Source organism: Phyllostomus discolor, chromosome 1, assembly GCF_004126475.2.
Source record: "Phyllostomus discolor isolate MPI-MPIP mPhyDis1 chromosome 1, mPhyDis1.pri.v3, whole genome shotgun sequence".
NCBI classification, from domain to species: Eukaryota; Metazoa; Chordata; class Mammalia; order Chiroptera; family Phyllostomidae; genus Phyllostomus; species Phyllostomus discolor.
Genome location: NC_040903.2, coordinates 28,817,848 through 28,840,910, shown reverse-complemented (window position 1 = coordinate 28,840,910; position 23,063 = coordinate 28,817,848). Strand labels below are relative to the sequence as shown.

At 34.7% G+C, this 23,063-nt stretch overlaps 1 protein-coding gene across 1 annotated transcript in view; it reads left to right on the top strand.

The window, feature by feature from the left end:
• The window catches only part of GABRA4 (gamma-aminobutyric acid type A receptor subunit alpha4), a 71,552-nt gene extending 54,369 nt beyond the window's left edge, over window positions 1-17,183 (top strand). Inside the window, exon 9 of the mRNA XM_028507072.2 lies at window positions 12,659-17,183. Coding sequence (XP_028362873.1) covers window positions 12,659-13,192 — 534 coding nt within the window. The 3' untranslated portion in view covers window positions 13,193-17,183. The remainder of the gene's footprint in view (window positions 1-12,658) is intronic.
• The last annotated feature ends 5,880 nt before the right edge of the window (window positions 17,184-23,063 follow it).

The window sequence follows — 23,063 nt, the reverse complement described above, 5'->3', positions numbered from 1 at the left end:
TCCTAGACTTCACTGATAGCTGGAAAAGTCACAGAGACTGACTGGTAATCTGATATAATAATGAGCAAAATGCCCTTATATAACCCTCATTGTGTGTTTGGACATTGAGATACTATGGCTCTCATTTTTCCTCCATGGAGCATGGCGTGTGGGTGCGGTGGCTCACTGGCTAAAAGCATGTTAGCTGGGTGTCAGGTACAGAAGAACCATCCAGTAAAAGTTAACTGCTGTTGCTGATTTTGCTGTTGCTATTTTTTTCATAGAAGAGCATTTTATGTTTGCCTTACACTTTAAGTTATAGGATTTGCTCTAGTGTTAGTTGCCACCTTTACCGTGTTCAATATGCATTTTGATTTTGCTATTACATTTTGTATTTCCTCAAATATTTGCATTTTGTATTTACTAATAATTATTTCTCTTTTCAGCCATTAATATCCTTTTTGTGGTTGCTTTCACCACAGACTGTTTTTGGTTTCAGTGGTTCTCTACTTTTATTATTATTTGGAATGAAGCCCATATTTTAATAGATATATTAAAAAATGTCTTCTAAAATTTTGTTCCTGTAATGACTTATGAGTAATACACTTTTTCTTTTTGGGGCCTTAATCTTAATATTTGTCCTCTGCTGGATTATTTCTGTATAATATTCATTTGATGCCTACTATGTGCTGGACATTGTATTCAGTTTGTACATTTATTATCTTTATTCATTATTACTTCTATTTTAGCAAGGACTTTAAGGTTTCAAGAGGTTAGATATTTGCCAAATATGTCATGGCTAATAAATAGAAAATTCAGTATTTGAGTCTTTCTGATTTGGGGACCCACGATCCTAACCATTTAGCCAATGTTTTGCAATTTCTGAACCGAGACCACTAGTAAGTAATAACATAAATGATGAGTAAGATTTCCTGCACAGAGAGCCTGAGACTAAGTTTCTAACTAACTCCAAGTATTTATTCCTATAAATGCTTAGAATAACTATGATGCTGTTTTTCAAAATGGAGCAAGAAAAGAATCATCCATCTTAGTGTTTGCATTTGGAGAAAGTGAGTAGTGTGTCCTTTGCCCTCTCCCCTCTCCAGGGTTATGTTGGCAGGAATGGTGGGTGTAAATCCAGGTAGCACTCAGGTCAAGTCCACTTGATCTAATTTCGAACTTCAGCTCTGACTAGTGAAGTCTCTGACAAAGAGATTTCTTTTGCTAGAGGCACATATTTAATATATAAAGCACTGACAAAAGAAAGCACTAGGAATCCCTATAACATAATTAACCACAAAATCCCATATCTTCAAGAAATCCTAATATTTTACATTTCAACTTCTAAATATGCAAGTAGGAAATGAATGAACTCTTTAAGACTTTTGTTCTCTGGTAATTCCAAATTGAAGACATAAATTTCTTATTTCAGTGCCTGATAGCGAAAGTGATATTTCTATAGCTTGTGGAAATACAAACATTGAATTAGAAGCTAACATTGGGAGGAAATGGAATACAATAAATAAGGAAATCAGCATTTTCATGACTGCATTTTGTTGTTTAATGTATGATAGAATCCCTTGGTAACAATTTATGAAATGTTTAGCATGTTTTTTTTGAGACGGTGTTTTACACTTCTGTGTTTTTAAACACACTGATAGTCCTCAGTAAATCATTACTTTGGGATGTGGTTTCAGCTGCCTCACCTTGTTTATTTCCTCATCGAATAAGATGTGTGGCTAACCCCTGAAGCCCTGTCAAAATAGCCTTGAATAAATGTCTTTACATTATTGAATTTTTTTTGTATGTGACTCATTGATATTCTAGAAGATAAACCTGTTCATTATTAGCCTTATTTGTTTTTAATTTATAAAAGTTGAGCTACATTTTATTAAACTTCATTACCTTCTCAACTGAGTAATATAAATGTAGCTTGTATTCTACAAACTCGTGTTAGTCACTCTATCTCGTTGCGGCTTGAATAATAAGTGTAGATGAATTTTCTTCTTTGCAGTTGATAATACTCCTTTAGAAATTGTGTCAGATCGCAGTCATAATTGACGAATTGCTTGGATTTGCTCCTGTTTGCCTGTTGCTGCTTTAATTTGTTGGTAGTGTTTGAATCTGCCACCTCGCATCTCTATCCCACCAGTTTCCTTGCTCCAGGCTATTGTGACTAATGACAAAATGATTTCAAACTAAATAATTTTTTAAAATTCAAATGAGGCTGAGGCTGAGGTACTTTTCTTGTTTGTCACCACTGTGTGTCTGCAGAATATCGATGGGGCATCTCTGCATTCTGCATGAAACATAACATCACTTTCACTGATGCATTAGTGGTTTCAAAACTCAAAGGCTGTGTGAATATTATTCCTCGTGAGTCCTCTGCCAGATAGGTCAGCAGATTTCTTAATCCTTTTGTGGTCCATCACCATGGAAAATGACAGATTCTTTACCTAGTAGACCTTTAGACATCAGTGCAAAATAACTGGAGTATCATTTGGCTGCTTGGCAAAGAGCAAAGATTTAAGCCTCAAATCGGACTAATTCTACTGTCCTTTTTTTATAAGTTATGCTATATAGAATATTGAGAGACTTTGTAGGTACTCTTAGGCCCACTTGGGATTGAGTCAAGATAAGTTTTGTGCCCTAGACACTATCTACAGCAGTCTAGATATCTGTCCCATAAACAAAGAAATAGCAATCTGGAGGTCAAATAGAAAGGTTTTTTTTTTTTAATTTTTATTCTTTACTTTTCATTGTAGTTTTTCCATTACCATTTAGTCTCTTTGAAAGTTTTTTTATATTTCCTCTTTAATTTCCTTAATTAAAAAAAATCTTGATTCTGTACTATATCCATTTCATTTTAATTTATTTAAAAATGGAGTAGGTGCCTGCTGTGCTCATTACCCTACAATGATTAAAAAGATAGTCTTTATGCTGTAAAAGTTTGCTGGTAATTTTAAACTGGAAATAAGAAGATTTGATCTTTGTTTTCAGTTGGTAATCCCAGTGGCGCACTTCATACTGCTCCCTCTATATTCTTTTTTAAAAATGCTTTTATTGTACTTTCTTTAGATTACCTTTCAGTCACCTAATACTCTTCTCCCCCAGCAACCACCACACTGTTGTCCATGTCCATGCGTCCTTTTTTCTTTTTGCACAATCCCTCATCTCCTACCCTCCCTCCATTACTAGTTGTCATCCTGTTTTCCATCTTTGACCCTGTTCCCATTCTCATTGTTGTTTGTTTGTTCATTATATTTTACATACGAGTGAAATCGTATGGTATTTGTCTTTCTCTGACTGGCTTATTTTACTTAACGTGATGTTCTCCAGGTCCATCCACACTGTTGCAAAGGATAAAATTTTCTTCTTTTTAATGACCAGATAGTATTCTACTCTGTAAATGTCCCGTAGTTGTTTTATCCACTCAATAATTGATGGACACTTAGGCTGCTTTCATATATTGGAGATTGTAAATAATGCTGCAATGAACATAGGGGTGTTTATGTTCTTTCAAATTAGTGTTTTGGGTTCCTTCAGATATATTCCCAGAAGTAGGATTGCTGGGGCAAAAGGCAGATCTCTTTTTAATTTTTTGAGGTATCTCCATACTGCTTTCCACAGTGGCTGCACCAGTTTGCATTCCCACAAACAATACAGAAGTGTTCCCCTTTCTCCTCATTCTTGCCAGCACTTGTTGCTTGTTGATTTTTTGATGATAGCTATTCTGACAGGTGTGGGATGATATCTCACTGTGGTTTTAATTTGCATTTCTCTGATGATTAGTGACATTGAGCATCTTTTCATATGTCTGTCTATTGGCCATCTGTGTATCCACTTTGGAGAAATTTCTATTGAGGTCTTTTGCCCATTTTTTAATTGGGTGGTTTGTTTTTTCACTCTTGAGTTTTGTAAGTACTTCATAAAATTTGGATATTAACCCCTTATCAGATGTACTGGCAACTATGTTCTACCATTCTATGCGTTGTCCTTTTATTTTGTTGGTGATTTTGTTTTTTGTGCAAAATTTTTTTTAGTTTGATGAAGTCTCATTTGTTTCTATTTTTTTCTTTTGTTTCCCTTGCCTGGGGAGATATAAAAAAAAATTCCTACAAGCAAGCTCCAAAATTTGCTGCTTATGTTTTCTTCTAGGATTTCTATGATTTCAGGTCTAACATTTAAGTCTTCGATCCATTGTGAATTTTTTCTTGTTTGTGGTGTGAGAAGGTGGTCTGGTTTCATTTTTTTCTGCATGTAGCTGTTCAATTTTCCCAACACCATTTATTGAATAAATTATCTTTAGCCCATTGTATGTGTTTACTTCCTCTGTCCAATAGTAATTGACCATAAAGTTGTGGGTTTATTTCTGGGTTTCCTATTCTATTCCATTGATCTATGAGTCTGTGTTTATGCTAGTACCATGCTGTTTTGATTATTATGGCCTATAGTACAGTTTGACATTAGGTAGCATGACACCTCCAATTTTGTTCTTTCTCAGGATTGCTGTTGCCATGTGGGACTTTTTGCAGTTCCATTTAAATGCTTGAAATATTTTTTCTTGTTCTGTGATATATGTCATTGGACTCTTGATAGGAATTTCATTAAATGTATAGATTGCTTTGGGTAGTATGGATATTTTAATTATGTCAATTCTTCCTGTCCATGAATACAGTATGTGCTTCCATTTATTTGTACCTTCTTCAGTTTGTTTCTTCAGTGTCTTATAATTTTCTGAGTATAGGTCTTTTACATCCTTGGGTTAGGTTTATCCTAGGTATTTTATTCTTTTTGAAGCAATGTGAATGGGATTGTTTTCTTGATTACCATTTCTGTTAGTTTGTCATTGGCATGTAAAAATGCAACTGATTTCTGGATATTAATTTTGTATCCTGCTACATTGATGAACTGATTTATAGTAGTTTCTTGGTGGAATCTTTGAGGCTTTCTATATACAGAATCATGTCATCTGTGAATAAAGATAGTTTGATTACTTCCTTTCCAATTTGGACACCTTTTATTTCTTCTTTTTGTCTGATCACTGTGGCTAGGACTTCCAATACTATGTTGAATAAGAGACATGAAAGAGGACATCCCTGTCTTGTTCCTGATCTTAAGGGGAGTGTTGGTATTTTTTGCCTATTGAGTATGATGCTGGCAGTGGGCTTGTCATATATGTCCTTCATTATGTTTAGGTTTGATCCATGTATTCACACTTTGCTGACAGTTTTGATCATATGTGGGTACTGGATTTTATCAAATGCTTTTTCTGAATCTATTAAGATGATCATGTGGTTTTTATCCTTCATTTTGTTTTGTGATATTGATTTGTAATTTGTGGTGAATCACATTAATTGATTTGCAAATGTACCAACCTTGCATCCCTGGGATGAATCCATCTTGAACATGGTGTATGATCTTTTTGATGCATTGTTATATCAGTTTGCTAATATTTTGTTGAGGATTTTAGCATCTATGTTCATCAGAGCTATTGGCCTATAATTTTCTTTCTTTGTAGTGTCTTTATCTGGTTTTGGAATTAAGATAATTCTGGCTTCATAAAATGGGTTTAGGAGCCTTCCCTCCTTTTGAATTTTATGAAATAGCTTGAGAAGCAGAGGTGTTAGTTCTTCTTGGAATGTTTGATAATATTCCCCTCTGAAGCCATCTAGTCCAGGGCTTTCATTTGTTGGGAGTTTTTTGATTACTGATTCAATTTCACTAGCTGTAATCTGTCTGTTCAGATTCTCTGATACTTCCTGATCTAGTTTTGGAAGATTATATGTTTCTAGGAATTTATCCATTTCATCCAGGTTATCCAGCTTGTTGGCATGTAGTTGTTCATAATATTTTCTTACAATCCTTTGTATTTCTTTGCTGTTAGTTGTTATTTCTCTTTTTTCATTTCTGATTTTACTTATCTGGGTCCATTCTCTTTTCTTGATGAGTTTGGTTAAAGCTTTGTCAATCTTGTTTATCTTTTTAAGAACTAGCGCTTGCATTCATTGATCTTTTATATTATTTTTTTAGCCTCTATTTCACTTATTTCTGCTTTGATCATTATTATTCCCTCCTTCTGCTTTCTTTGTTTGTTGTTCTTTTTCAAGTTTTTTTAAGCATGAAGTTAAACTGTTTATTTGAGCTGTTTGTTTGTTTGTTTTGAGGTAGGCCTGTAATACTATAAATTTCCCTCTTAAGATTGTTTTCCCAGTGTCCCACAGATTTAGGATTGTTATGTCCTAATGTTCATTAGTTTCAAGGTATCTTTTGATTTCTTCCTTGATCTTGTTGACTCATCCATTGTTTAACAACATGTTATTTAGCTTCCATGTCTTTGCTTATTTTTCAGTATTATTGTTGTAATTGATTTCTAGTTTCATAGCATTGTAGTCAAAGAATATGCTTGAAATGATTTCAATCTTTTTAAATTATTGTGACTAGCTTTGTGTCCTAATGTGGTCTATCCTAGAAAATGTTCCATAGGCACTTGAAAAGTATGTGTATTCCACTGCTTTGGGATGAAATATTCTGAAGATATCAATTAAATCCATTTGATCTAGTGTCTTGTTTGAGGTTGCTGTCTCCTTGTTGATCTTCTGTCTGGGAGATCTATCCATTGAAGTCAATGGTGTGTTAAAACTCCCGACTATTACTGTATTTCTGTCAATCTCTCCTTTTATATCCATCAGGATTTGTTTTACATATTTGGGTGCTCCTATGTTGGGTGCATAAATGTTTACTAGGGTTATATCATGTTGTTGGACTGTTGTCTTTATTATTATGTAGTGTACTTCTGTCTCTACTATAGCCTTGGTTTTAAAGTTCTTTTTGTCAGATATGATTACTGCTACCCCAGCTTTCTTTTCTTTTCCATTTTCATGAAATACCTTTTTCCATCCCTTTACTTTTAGTCAGTATGAATCTTTTGATATGAGATGTGTCTCTTGGAGGCAACATATATATGGGCCTTATTTCCTTATCCATTCAGATACCCTATGTCTTTTGGTTAAAGCATTTTAAGCCATGTACATTTAAAGTGATTATTGATAGGTATGTATGTAGTGCCATTTTATTGTTAGATTGTTTTGCTCTGTTTTTTATTTCCTTTCTCTTTTTCTTCTTTTTCTTAAAGCCAGTCCTTTAACATTTGTTGCAGTACTGTTATGGTGTTAACAAACTCCTTTCGTTTTTTCTTGTTTGGGAAGCTCCTCATTTCTCCTTCAATTTTAAATGATAGCTTTGCTGGGTAAAGTAGCCTTGGTTGCAGGTCCTTGTTTTTCATCATCTTGAATATTTCACGCCACTTCCTACTGACCTGAAATGTTGCTGATGAATAATCAGATCACAGTCTGATTGGTGCTCCCTTGTAAGTAACTACCTGCTTTTCTCTTGCCGCCACTTTCAGGATTCACTCCTTGTCCTAAAGTCTTGTCATTTTAATTATGATGTGTCTTGGTGTAGGCCTCTTTGGGTCTAACTTGTGTGGAATCTCTGAGCTTCCTGGACTTGTGTGTCTTTCTTTCACCAGATTAGGGAAGTTTTGGTCATTATTCCTTCAAATAAGTTCTCAATCCCTTGTTTGCTGTTTTCTCCTTTTGGTATTCCCATGATATGGATGTTATTCTGCTTCATGTTGTCCAAAATGTTTCTTAGGCTTTCCTCATTTTTAATTTTTTTCTTTTTGCTGCTCTGTCTAGGTTGTTTTTTCTACCTTGTCTTACTAAACACTGATGTGATCCTATACTTCTTCTAACCTACTGTTTATTCTTTCCAGTGCATTATTAATTTCAGATATTGCATTCTTTATTTCTGACTGGTCCTTTTTTTATGGTTTCTATGTCTTCTTTCATGCATTTGAGTATCCTCATTATCATTACTCTAAACTCCCTATCTGATAAATTGCTTGCTTCCATTTCATCTAATTCTTCTTCTGGAGAATTCTTTTGTTTTTTTTTCATTTGGGGTATGTTTATTTGTCTTCTCATATTGGCTGCTTCTTTGTATTTTTGGCCTTAGGTGTTAAACTAATCAGCCATTGGGCTGATTAGCTGTTAATATAATCAAGCAATAATCTGCATCCTGGCTTAAGGACTGCAGGCTAGGGCAGAGTAATTCCTGGAGGTGGAGCTCTTTCTTTTCCTCAAGCTGATGCCACTTGGAGAGGAGTGACCTTCCTGAGAAAGATAGCTCCTGCAATATGGGGAATGACTCAGCACAGAGATCCTGTCAACTATTCCTTCAGTTCTCTCTCAAGAGCCACCAAACTCAGACTCTCCTTAAGCACCTCTAGTCCATTCTGCTGCCCCTCTGCCAAAGCCCAGGATAAATAGCTGCAAATGAAATTTTGTGCATCGGCTCTTTAACAGGCTCTGTGTGCCTACAGCTGTCTCTGTCTGGCAGAGAAAATTCCTGTTGCTTTTCACAGCTGGATGTTGTCTGAATTCCTTTCTGGCTCTGGTGCTGTAGGCTGGGGAGTCCAGCTTATGGTTTAGACTGAACACTTCTCTGGGGAACCTCCTGGCTGCTAAAATATCCCTCCTTATCTTCAGCTGCTACCCGTGGGAGCCCAGCTAGCCCTCTTGCATCTCCACACTCCCTACCAGTTATGTTGTGGTGAAGTGGTTTCTTCTGTATGCCCTTGGTTATAAGACTTCCCTCCAGCTAGTGTTCACTTGGTTATTAGGATGCTTTCTCTACAATTTTGTTGTAATTCCAGGTTGGTCCTGGGAGGAGATTAGAGTAGCATCTACTTACTCCTCCACTATCTTAGATCTCCCCACACTCTCTCCATTTTCATCCTCTTCCTTCATTGATTCTTTTTCTTCAGTCACCATAGACTGATCCTGTCTCTTTTTACTTGGGATTACTTTTTTCTCCAGGCATTTTCTTTAAGTCTATTCTTACATTTATTTGATATTTATAATTTGTCTAGTTGTAGATGTTGTCAGAATATAATTTTCAAATCTTCAAAAACATGGCATATAAATATGGAATGGATGTAAATCAAAAGTTTGTTCAGCTCATTAATTAATGAGGTAACCACTTAAATGGTGAAACTGGTTTAAAATCTTTCTGAGTAATAGATACAAGTAACTTTTTTAAAAAGGGAATATCAGGATGAGGTCTCTAGGTTAAATACAGAAGTGTTTAAAACCCTACAGGACAACAAAATCATAACTTTTGGTGGTCTTTTCTACTGGACAGTAACCTACAAATTAATACATAACTTGGTAAATTCACAGTGTTAGGGCTCAAATCCAATATTAAGTAGCAAAATCAAACTCAAGTAAGTTCTCCTAGAGACTTAATAATCCTTGCACGGACTTGTTAAATAATGCTTCATTATAACATTGAATAAACATGCAGTACTCATTGCTGACTTCCAAGTCTTGAATAATTTTTACAACATAATTGACTATTACAAACACTTGAGTGACTCAAATAGGTAGAATTAGTTTATTAAGTTCTTTAATGCCTCCTCCACATTTACGCATGAAGAGCCTGTATAACTCGGCAGAATACTCCATGTAACAATGTGTAACTTCCAGCCAGTCATGATCTTTCTGCCCGTAGTTTTTCCTACCATAAATGAGGAACTGGAATAAGTTGATCACTAAAAACTTTCCGTGTTTTAAAATATTGTTATTCTTTAAGACTGGAATTGAGAAGGGCAAAATATCATGGTTCTTTAACTAGCATGTGGAGTTAGGCAATGGGGCCCCCTAATGGTCTTCAATGAATTCTTGGCATGCCAGCCTTCTAATTATCCCAGAATGTCTGGGGAACTTCTCATAAGAGGTTTGGGAATACTTCCTTTAGGACCCTTGATTTAACTGGCCTAGATATGTTATCTAGTGCAACAAAAATGCTGCATACAAACAATTACAAAACTTAAATAGAATACAATAATTTATTTTTGCTTTCAACTCTATTATGAGTTCTGTTGATCTTGGTTAGGCCTGGCTGGACAGTTCATTGTCCCTTAGCTGGGACAAACTCACACATCTAGTGGTCAGCTAGCTGTTGGCTTCAGGACAACCTCACTAGGATAACTGATTCTGCTCCAAAAGATTTCTCCGTCAACTTAGCCTAAGTTTGTTCTAGTGTTGGTGGCAGAGTTCTGAGAGTGGAAGCAAGCAAGGACCTGTAAGACTAAGACTCAGACATGGCAAACCGTCAGTTCTACCACATACTGTTGGCCAAAGAAAGTCATAAGGAAGCCTGTAGGGAAATAGGCTCCATCTCTTGATGGGAAAGCAGGGGCAGCTCATATAAAAAGGGGCATAAATGTGGAGAGGGAGGATGAATTGGTGCCGTTTTTATTCAACTTTTAAGATTCATCAGGCAGGAATAGATCAGCTTTACCTTGCAAAGCGCTTCTAAGTACTCTCCAAAATGCTCTGTGAATGTTGAGATTTTCCAGTCTGGCTGGTAGAAACGTGCACTATCCTGGCTTTGTGTATGCCAGATACTGCTTCTAATCCTTTCAGGTGGTTCTTTTCAAAGCCTTTGGTAGTTACCCCACACTTAATATCTGATCTGTACTTAGCAAAATATTCAATAGGACTCTTCAAATTTTTGGAGCTCATTATGTTTTTTGGCATATACTTCTTTGTTACCTTTCCCTGTCAACTCTAGCCCTTTGATTTCAGGGGTCTGTCAGTGATTCTGGCACTATTTTGTCAAATAATCAGGATTTTCAAAAATAGGGTTTTTTTTTTTACATATTTTGTCTAGTTTTCTTAGTCATTTCATGCAGGAGAGTAAATTCAGTCTCTGTTGCTCCATTTCGGCCAGAAATGGAAGTCTCCAATTCTTAGAATTTATGCTTAGGAAAAAGAAGGATTTCTAAAGACTATGGATGACTTAACTTTTGGTGGAAAAAAGCAGTATGCAAATATCTGATTATAGTTTAAAATATGTATTTCTCTCTTGCTTGTGCAATTTCACTCTCTTCCCTTCTCTTTTAAGTCTAGTTGTTATATTTTATTGTATTGTGTGTGGGTATTCATTTTATCTTACCGATGACAGTATAAGATTTATTTAGATGTTGTGACTATACCATACACTTCTTTATATTCTTCACCATGTGTGTTACATTTTAGAGTTAATGGTAATCAATTAATGATTCTCCTTTTCTGTAAAAAAGGACTCAAACCCTGAGGATTAGTTAAGTGTTGTTTACATGTGCTTCGTAGAGTAAAATTCAGGGTAAATAATGCTTTTAACTTTTAGGTTGATGTCAATTTTGGTTTAAATTGTCTCCACTTAAATTAGGTGCCATACGTTAGACTACAATTGCTCATGAGTTCAACTACCACCTACTTAGAACAATACTCCAGGCTGACAGAAAGAACACTCTCTAAACCTCTCAGACCCTCTCATTTTGGTGAGGCTTATTTTCTTTCTCAGAAAACTTGAAGTCATAATTCACAAACATATATATGGATCGAACACTTTCAACCTGCTCGATGTGTGTGGTATTGAGAAAAGATATTTGTAGAAGTATTTCTGTGTAAACTCTCAATTGTATTAATATTATCTGTGAACTTTCCTGTAGACTGCCTTCTTATAATCACACACTTGTGTTCTTCTCCCTCTCTCTCTCCTCAACTTCTGTATCTCCTCCCCTATCATGTATTTCATAAAATGATAGGTGGAGAAGGCAGAGAAAGTGATTACTATATACCCTTAATTTGACTAGGATGAGCATAATTACAAAGCAGAAGTTTTTGCAAAAAAAAAAGTCAAACTATTATCTAAGGACAGACATGATTATTTGGGGAATCATTTGAGCAGTTGCTTTCTTTCATTAGTATGGACAATCTATAGTTGGCCACACAGTTGTTTATTGTGCTTGTCAAAAAAAGGAGAATTAATTTTAATATTTTTCATGCATCTGCCTTTAATATAGTCTTGTTCTACACATAACATAACTTGATGGAAAATATTGAATTCCATGTTAAGTTAAACATTTTTATAGGTAAATAATTTGAACTCAGATATGCATACAATGATACAGTGATGCTGTTTATATGTCTGGGACAACATTTTATTTACAATCTATTTTCTTTTGTTTTTTCACTATTGTGGTAAAAATCTAAAATGCATTAGGATTTCTAGATTTATAATAATGTGTATAATTGCATATATAAGGTTATGAAAATAAATCCCAGGGATCTGGAAATGAAACCTTTTGGATTTTTTAGGAATGTCATGCACATATGGATGGTTATTATTATTGTTAATCCACACACAAGAAAATTCTTCCTGTTTATAAAGCAAACATATACAAAGCTCACTGAAATGTATACAACATATCCCAGAATATTATTTATGATAAAACTGAACTGTACTGCTGTCATCATAAACCCTTAAAATAAAGTCAAGTGTAACTGTAGTTTATACTCCTAAAAGCCTAATTTTCTTTTAATAGATTTAAATTCTACTTACTTATAAAAATGGATAGCATTTTGAAATTAAAAAATTTTGATTCAGCATTTCAAATATATACACTTTCTTTTTGGTAAGCTTTTACATCAAAACAAGCGATTGTAGCATATTAGTAAATGTTTATTTTGTGGGCACAGCTCATTTTAATTATTTGATACATTTAAATTTTGTATACATCTCCATAAAATGACATACCAATGCAATTTTTATTATGCCTTTTCAGAACACAAATGCCAATCAGAACATGAGGAAAAGAACAAATGCCTTGGTTCACTCTGAATCTGACATTGGCATCAAAACCGAGGTAGGAAACCATTCGAACAGATCTTCCGTGGTTGTCCAAGGATCTTCTGAAGCCACATCGCAGTCTTACTTAGCTTCCAGTCCAAACCCGTTCAGCCATGCAAATGCAGCTGAAACTATATCTGCTGCAAGAGCACTTCCATCTTCTTCTTTTTCTACTCCTAGTAGAACTGGGTATGTGCCCCGGCAAGCTTCAGCTGGATCTCCTCTTACCCATCATGTGTTCGGATCAAGACTGGGGCGGATTAAGACCACAGTTAATACCGTAGGGGCTTCTGGGAAGTTGTCGGCCACCGCTCCTCCCTCTGCTCCACCACCTTCTGGATCTGGCACAAGTAAAATAGACAAATATGCTCGCATCCTCTTTCCAGTGACATTCGGGGCATTTAACATGGTATATTGGGTTGTTTATTTATCTAAGGACACTATGGAGAAATCAGAAAGTCTGATGTAAATTTTTTGCTATAGTAGTTTCCTAAAATATGATGAACTTAATGCAAAATGTCTTTTTAAATGTTTTTAAAGATAAACAATTATTCTTTGCTAAAATAAAAATGCTATATAATTTTTCCATTTAAAAAATTCAAGCCAGTTATTGGGAGAGTTAATTAATTCCTCAGTGAAGAGAAAATGAGCCAATTTTCATTTCAGAAAATGATTTAAATAGAATCAATTCTGCATTCAAATTAGACAGAATACAGACCATCTTGGAAAGTTGAGACAAGAGAAATAGGGCTATTAGAAATATGTGGTGCATATTTATGCACTGAAATTTGAAAACAAACTATGACATTTTTAAATATACACTATGAAGATCAACCAACCACCCTAAATTTCCCAGTGGCATTGCCCTTAATCAGAATTGTTTAGCAGACATTATATCCGGTGACCTTTGGAGACCCTCTTGCCTAGTATCTGCAAGAAAAGAACTTTTCCCGTTAAATGAAACATTCTTAAAAGGAAACTGGAAGAAAACAAATGCTGACCAATGGAGTGAAACCTCTGCTTCATTGAAAAGAAACAGAGGCTAGGGAAAATATGTTCCCTGGCACGATGGCCAAACAAGACTTAACAGTTGACTTGAAAATTTGTGCTTTGAGCCAAAGTTTAACCCATTGTATGAATTATTTTGATAGTTCATTCAGTTATGTGTTTTTTCAACATATGTTTATTCAGGGCCTACTGTGTCCCAGACACTATGCTAGACATTGTCTCTCTAGGAAAGCTCCTTCAGCATTACCTGCAATATTACTTCGATAGAACAGTCAGTGCATGCTAATGAACCATAAACTAGCGGAAGCCACTGCATTCTTTAATGGAGAAAAATTATTTAGAGTCTGTAAACATATTTAAAATATTTGTCTCCTATACAGATAGAGATAACAGGTATATTGTTCACATAGCCACTTTTGAGATAAGTACACATTAGTACAACTTCAGCGATTGACATCAAAATATAATGAAAATGTGGTATCAATTTTTCTAAGCGAAAAGCACTTTGTGCCTGAAAGTAGAATTCTAGGCGCTGTAAGAACTTATAGATTACCTGTCTGAAATGTGATCAGAATCACAGAATCATGAGAATTAGGAACTCAATATGAAGCCTTTTTAAATGCTTTTCCCCAACATAGATCTGGTGAAATGTATTAGCTAGTGAAATGCTAAACTTCTGGAGAGGTTTTGTGTCCATAATTCTGTATTTCTGGATGGTTTCATGTTTATTTGGGGAAAGGTTTGCACAGTTTCATAACTAAGGTGAGCTTTTCAGAATTAAAAGAGCAGTGGCAAAGGAATGGAGTACAGAAAAAAAAAAAAAAAAACAAAACCCGTAGCCAAGGGGTAGGATGCCACTAATTCCATTAATACAGTTTATCAAGATTTTCATGTGCTAACTTTTCTTTTTCATTAGGTAGACATAACAAGTTAATTGAATTTCAGGCAGCTCTCCTATGCTGCTAAATCTAGGTTGATTTTTTGTTGCATTGCTTCCAGATTTTTATTTTATACTTCTCTCTTTCACCTGGGTTTTGTGGATGAATGTGTTCTGGAAGTCTGGGGGAAAATTTTGAGAGAAATGGCCACTTTGCAAACAGGAGCTCTTATTTTTTAGAAAGGCAATTGTATTAATTGGCATTAGTTTTTCAATTATTGAATTATTTGGAGTGGTTTTGTCTGAGACCTGTAATATGTATAAATGCCAAATATTGTGAGTCATATCTGAGAATTCCTTCCTGGTCATCTCTCCAGGTAATTCCTAGAATAATCACAATTTTAGGGCTGAACTATGCTTTAAAAATCACCCAATCCAAATCCCTCACTTACAAATTGACATCTGTAATATGAGGCCCAGTAAAATTTATATAAATGTATATATTTAATAAAGAATATTTATACAAAAAGCTTATCAAACATTATCTCATGAATGTGAATAGATTTCTAGCCTTGAGAACAATGATTGAAATTGTTGTTGGAAGTTATGATTGTTCTTTGTTCTAATGAAAGGACCTTATTGCTTTGGTGAGGAATATACTCCTTGCTTATTTATTGGCCAATTTTTAACAAGTATTTCATTGTCTTCAATTTTTAAAAATAAATTCTTCCCTTATAAATTTCATAGATGTTGAAGGGATAAAAATAAATGATTTTGGAATTGTAGACCAGAGATGCAAATGAACTCATAGTATTTTTCTTACTTTTGTACATGAAGAAGATTTTAAGTAAATCAAGTGACCAAATAAAGAGAAAGGGAAAAATTAACCAAGGATTCTTTTATTTTTTAAGATTTTATTCATTTATTAAGGAAGGGAAAAAGAGAGGGAGAAAAACATCAATGTTGGTTGCTTCTTGTGTGCGCCCTACAGGGGATCTGGCCTGCAACCCAGCAATGTGCCCTCACAGGGAATAGAACCAGCAACTTTTTGGTTTTCACTCAATCTACAGAGCCACACCAGCCAGGGCTAGCCATGGATTCTTAATTGTTAATTTGAAGAAATTGAGCAGAAAATCTAACCATTAGTAGAAAAAGGAAGTATTTTATTTGCACCTAATGTTGTTAGTAATAATAATAATTCATAGTTTATTTTTTCCCCAATGAATCCCATCAAATTAATTCAAGGCTAAATTGTTTCATATTTTGGTCATCATTTCTATCTTTCTAATAACTCAGAGCTACATTAATTGTAACACTTGTGATGGACCTGCAACTTTTCACCCTTAGAAAATTTCATTAGAGTTATGAGAGCTCAAAGTCCTGGCAATTTGTGAAGAAGATTCTGGCTGAGAAGACTACCTTTGCATGTCTCTATTTTTTTTAAATATATAATTCAGAATTGTTTCACTCAGCACCAAGATCTATATTCTAGCTTTCAACTTCAAGTTGGACAATAAGTGCTATGTCATTACTTTTAATTTCCTCCAGGCATGACTAGGTATAATAATATATTTACATGATTAATCCACAGTTAAAAATAACTTGCATTTGTGCATATACAGAGTATTTGAATAATGTGTATTTTAAATTAGACCTCACCCATCCTGAATTGGAGTAGGTAGAGAGTAGTCACCCTCTTTTACAGAAGGAAATGAATCAGAGAAAATTTAGTGACAAAGATAAGAACTGGAAAGGGTTTAAAGGGTCATTTTCCCATCACCCCACTTTAGCAGTGATTGTGTTTGAAGCAATACATAAAATAATTCTCATTTGTTTTATCCATGAATTGATAATTCTGTCTGACTTAGGAAAAAATCCTTACCTTCCAATGCCCCCTTTTCTAGATTTGTGAATACCCTCTAAGGGAAAAGCACCAGGTGGAGAAATGAGTGACCTGACTTCAAGTTCTGACACCCGCTAGTGTGGTTTTAGATGAGACATTTAAACTCCCTAGGCTTCGTTTCCTACTTATAACAGGAAAGTGGGATGAGAAAATATCTAAGATTTCTTTCCATTTTAATATTCTCTGGTCCTCATGTAGCCTAAATACAAGCATATGGAACAGATACACTGGATAGTTTGTGCCACAAACAGATATTTACGGAGGTAAAACTGAGTTTAGTGCCATTGCTTAATTACTTTTAGCTCAAGGCTCGCCTCAAATTAATGTTTTCTTAAATAACATTTCTCCACTTAGATATTTTCTTCCTTGTGAAAGACTTTGTTCCTTAAAGACTGAAGAATTTTGATTCTTTTTCTTTTTCTTGTTTGGTTTTTATTCATCTTTCCTAGATGGGCTCCTGGTTAATGTTGGACACCGTACTGATGTTTAGATGTACAAAGGAAACAAAACCGTTTTATTTCCTTATAGGTGGTCACAGCCAGGTAGTGATGGTAGATGTGTGGACAAGTCACTGTGGAGTGTAGTAAGTGATAACAGCAGTATATAGTATAGACCTGAGACTAGGGTGATATGAATGAGCACTAACCTCAGGCACAAAAATATTTGAGGCACTAAAAAACTCAATAAGCAAGATAAATAACATTTTGAAAGAATATTTTAAAAAATCAAAATTCATGCAAAAATCCACGATAAACCAAATACTCAAATTTTAAATACGGATGGGATCAGTATTAATAATGTTTTCTTTTGCATCAAGCTCTAATAATACTTGGCCTGGAACTGATACAGAGGGAGAAAAAATTTACGTAATTTTGTAACTTCATTGATGGAGAGGAAAAAAGAGTGGTGGCAGAAAGGCTTCACAGAGATATTACTGAACGGAGCTTTGTAGAATCATTTGGAATTCTAGCCCCTCTGCCTGCTCCCACAAACAAACAAACAAACAAAAAAACACATTTTAAGCACCACATGAAGCCTGAAAAGAGATACAGATTTGGAACTTCAAGGGGAACTCTGACTACAAATACTTCAGGGTCTGGGGGAGAATCAGGAAAATAAATACAGGGCAGTGAGCATTGTTAATGCTGGAAGGAACTGCTGGGGTTGGATTAGAGAGAGTTTGGTGTAAATCATTAAAAAAGATTGGGTTTGATCCCTGATTAGTGGCAATTTATTGAAAATCTTAACAGATAATAAAAATCAACATGGTATTAAAACTGAACCCAGGTTTGGCAGCCTGTCCCAAGGAAAGCCACACCCGTGAGACAAGTGTTGGTGAAAAGGAGGGTGACTTATTGGAGCGCCAGCATTTTGAGAAGAGGTGGGAGAGGACTCCTGTCCTCAAAAAGCCATCTTAACATCTCTGGTTAAGCCAGCAATTCTTAGAGGGAGTTGGTGGGATTTCGGGCCAGGAAAACTTCCCAGGAGGAGTGCAGACATGCAGTTTCTCTTGAGAGAGGGAGGCAGGAGTAAGGGGAGGGGGCTGGAAGGGGAGTTGTTCAGTTCTAGCTCAGGTTTGTTCCTTTTGTTCTGTTGTCTCTCGATTCGCTTCAGTCAGACAGCTATGATTTTGCTGCTGGAGTGAGCACTCCTCACAACTGCAATAAAAACTCTGCCAGAGGTGAAGGCCCAGGGTTGACTTCGGTTTGTTACAGAATACATAACTATGGTCACTAGCTGGGCAATACTAAACCATGGTTACAACTGAACACTTTAAATAGTGCAGGCAGAGGTTTTCATGAGGAGGGAAGAAAGGGAAAGCAGAACAAAGAGTTGAGGGGAGGGGTTTTGCACATGCAGGCTGTGTCCTTGCTGGTCCCGGTAGGGATCTTGAGGTTAGTGGCCTTAAGTTGACCGTCTGGTTTTTGTCAGTTTAGCAAGATTTTAAGGTCAGACAATTTGTTAGGTTTACACAGGAGCTAAATCTGTTGATTCTAGTAAAAAAATACTTAGAAAAGAAAGTTTTAACATGTAAACTCTAGCTTTGAGGGAAAAATCAGATTAGATTGACAAGCTGGGTTAAATATTTACTAAGATCAATATGGGTGCCTTTATTGGGTGTGACATATGGGTGTCCGCTCATATATCACATCTCTTATAGAGTTATTTTGTGAAACTGAATCACTCAGGTGACTCTCCCTACAGCCCAGATTTGGTGCCCTGCAACTTCTGGCTTTTTCCAAAACTAAAATCACCTTTGAAGGGTAGAGACTTTAGACCACCAATGAGATTTAGGAAAATAAAACAGGGCTGCTGATAGTGATTGGGAGAACTGTGTGAGGTCCCAAGGTACCTACTTTGAAGGGGACTGAAGCATCATTGTCCTACTATATACAGTGTATCTTGTATCTTGTATCTTATTCAGTAAATATCTCTGTTTTTCACGTTACATGGCTGGATACCTTCTGGACAGACTTCGTATAACTGGAATTCTACAAAGACAGATTTTGTTCTCTTGACTATTCATGGTCTGTCTCATGGCTTCAAACAGCCTTGCAGCCATTTCAGGACCATCACACTTACTGACATATGTATCCTATACAAGATATGTGCCAGCCAAGTTCCTCTCTCTTATTATTGCAAATGATTCCCTATTTGAAAACTATCATTTGTTGTTTATTACTTATGATTTTCACTTTGTTTTCCCTAAGTTTTCATTATGTTATTGTTAGAGGGGTTTTGTAGAAATTGAGTCAATCATGAATGCTTTTATTGCATCATTAAAAACTAAAGCACCATCTGTTATTTTGATTTCATTTAGAGCAGGGGTTGACCAGGGTATTATTTACTGATATCTTTTATTGACAACCAGAACTACGTGGTTTTCCCTTCCATATACCAGGCGTCATTGCAATCACATATTAAACCTGGATTAAAGCTGTGATAACACAGTCAATAGGAAACACTTCCCTTTGGGGGAAAGAAAACAAACTATCATAATAAAATATAAACATTATTCTAGTTAACCTTTGACTGACATATTCTTTTCAGTCTTTTGTATTTGTGAATAATAGTCTGTATTTTCATCTTTACAGGTGTTTGCTAAGATAATGGAATGTGTTTGTTGTCTGTTTATTGATTATGTATAGTTTCTAATTCAAATGTACAAAAAATCAGAGCTTTCATTCTTTAAGATACATATGAATTATTTTTCAAGTCAGGTTTTATTATTTTAAGGGAGTTTCACTGTAAATTAAATCAAAATCTAGTTTTCATGAAAAGTCATATGCAATATGCTCTACGACATTGAATGGTCATAGTAAATAGTAAATAAGAGGTTACATTTTCAACTGGTTTGCCTTCAATAATGAAATTTCCTGAACAATTTTACAGCAAAAATGTTGAGAACTAAAGAAGACATAAAAAGAAAGTATTCTGCTTGGTTTTACAATTGCAGTGTTCTGCATACTGAGAAATAAAAAGGTATCTGCCTGCCCTATAAATAACTTAAAGTTTTTGATTAATTGTACAATTGAAAATATTCCTGATTATGAAAGTAAAGAAATACAATAATGATATTTTTTGTATCATGAAAACTGAATTTGTTATGTTTAGAATTCATTATTCTTGCTCAATCAAAATAACAAATAAAGTGTGGCATTTAAAACAGTTAAAAAGTTGGTAAGTGATATGAGTGTTTCGATTTTATAAAATACAATGTTGTTTTTTGTTTTTATTTTGTTTTTCTGTTTTGTTTTTACAAAGGACACACTCCTTGAATTTATAGAAATGACATTGAACCCCCCGAAATTGATGATTTTATTCTGCGTAAGAGTATTACCATGGTATATTATAGTGAGAAGAACAGCCATTATAATTTGTTTCTGTAAATTTGTTTTCAAAAGATAATTATTATCTAATGTTGGTTTAATATTTTAAAATAATTCTTCAGGAAATGATTTTTTAATGCTGTGTCTTTAAGCAAACTTCCCTTGTTTCTCAAAGCTAGACTTATTATACATGGTAATAAACTTTCTTTGCTTCTTAAAACAAAATATATGTATATCTGAACATAGAACTGTAGAATAATTCAGTTTTCAATTTTCCACTGGAGAATGAGTATTTAAAAATAATAAGGATTTAAATTTATATAAAATTTGTTCATAGATATTTATATATTTTAAGATGTGTTGGAGCTAAACTCTGGAATCATTAAAATACAAGCATTGCATTTAATGCATTTTTTCTATTTAAATTTAAAACAATAAACAAATACCTTTGGAATATTTTTGTTTATGAACCTTTTTTTCTGTTTATATGTATCCTCCCTTTACATTGGTCACAACATTTTGTCTGACATATTTCACTTTTGAAGTCTCGCCCCTATCATGAGCACTTTTCATTTTCACTTAGTCTAATTCCTTGAATGGCCAATGTCATCTAGATCATAGTTTTGCCAAGTTCTCATGGTCAGGAAAAATCTTGGTGGGTGACATGGATGAAGAAAAGTTATAAAACCCATGATACCTCATGTGGCACAATTAAAACCTTTAAGTATGTGGTTTTGATTAAATGAAGGGGTATGAAATACATATTTTTTTTCTGAGTCAAAATTAAAACAGTATAGCAATCTATAATTTAATCCTAACCTGTGAGACAAAGTAAATTTCTGAGAAACTGAATGAGGCTAACTTATAAAAATATGTGAGCTTATGCCTTTTAATATCTAGCTCAGAATATTAGTTATAATTATTTTGGGAAATGAAGCACTTTGAACATTCTGATGGTCTTTAATGAGTTTTTTTAATATTATAATATACCCTGAAACATTTTGAAACTACTGTTTTTCTGAAGAAAAATTTAGGCTTTTGATTTAAAAGAGAAGGTACATGATAGAAAAAAAGTTGACCACAGGTTTTCCACAACATGCACTCATACACACACACATTCCTATGTGAATACATACTAATAAAATACATAGTGTATGTAGTATTATTATTGTTCCCTTTTGTGACATATTATTAAGTGCCCTCTTTATTTAATTGTGTTTGTTCAGTTATGTATAATTTTTGTTATGGGCTGAAAGTCTGTGTCCTTCCAATATGCATATTTTGAAACCCTATCTCCCCATGTGATGGTAGTAGGTGATGGGGCTTTTGGGAGATAATTAGAATGAGGTCATGCAGGGTTAATGCCCTTACAAAAGTTTTAAGAGATTGCTTCTTCTATCTACTCAGTGTCACATAAAGGTACAATGAGAAGGTAACAGTCTACAACCTGGCACCCAACCATGCTGACACCCCGATCTTGGACTTCCAGCCTCCAGAACTGTGAGACATGCATTCCTGTTGTTCATGCACAAGTCTATGGTATTCTCTTACAGCAGCCCAAGCTGATCGAGCCAATTTCCTACTCTAGTGAGAACAATTCTATTGACATTTTAATATTTAAAATACACATGCCTTTTATTGTATAGTGATTTGTGATATGCCTTTCAATTTTTCTGAAGTTATCATCACAAGAAACTGTTTCCAACTGAACTGAATTAGAACGTTCCTGCCTTTTATTTGCAACATTGATACTAGAGAAGTACAGCTAGGGTGGGAGAAAGTGGACACCAAAATCAAATGAACAAAACTATTCTCAAATGTAAGCTTAAATAGAGAAGTAGGAAAAATATTGAATAGGTTAATGGAATGTGTAGGGGTATTATGATTTTTCAAAGTGGATTTCATCAATTGATTATACTAGACTCAGTTGTTTTAATGTGAATAATTTCTACACAGCTCATTTTGGGGATATAATAGTTAAAGGATAATTTTTTTCTCACTAATTGGAAGCAGAAGCTCAATGCTGGCTGCTTGGTTATGAAAACAGACCCTGGGGCAGTTCAGTAATTGTGAACTTGTTTACAATGGCACCTAATCTGTATTATCATCCTCTGTGAATTCTGAAAATTAATCTGTCCCATAAGAAAAATTGCATAAAATTCTTGCTATTATATTCTCATATGTTTATTTGATGTCAAATGTACATCCATCATGTGAGTCCTTAAATTCTATCCTTCTCATTTTCTTCTGGAGAATGTAAAATAATGTCATCCATTTAACATTGGTTTGGATTTTTAACATTGGTTCTCATTTGAAACCCCTTCAGCAACATTCATCAACTCGGCATTCTGGGCAAACAGATTCATGAATCTGCATCATTAGCATTCAGATAAATGCTAATCAGTGGCATCATTTATAAAGTGAAGCCCATATATCTGATTATAGAATGCTGTTACTGTCAAGATGCCCCGTGTTCATTCATTAGTTGAAAACTAAGCAGACTGATACATGGATACTCTTAACAGAGGGAAATATCTCAATTGGCATGTTCCTTCAACATTCTAAGATTTTTATTTCTTCCTTTACTTCAATTTCCTGCATTTTGCCTACTCTTTCCTTAGTGTAAATAGAATGTAGTACAGTGTTGAAACTCCATCCCTCCACAGTTTATAGTGTTCCTCCCAGTGCCATGGAGAGAAGAGACAAAAATTGTTTTCTCTTC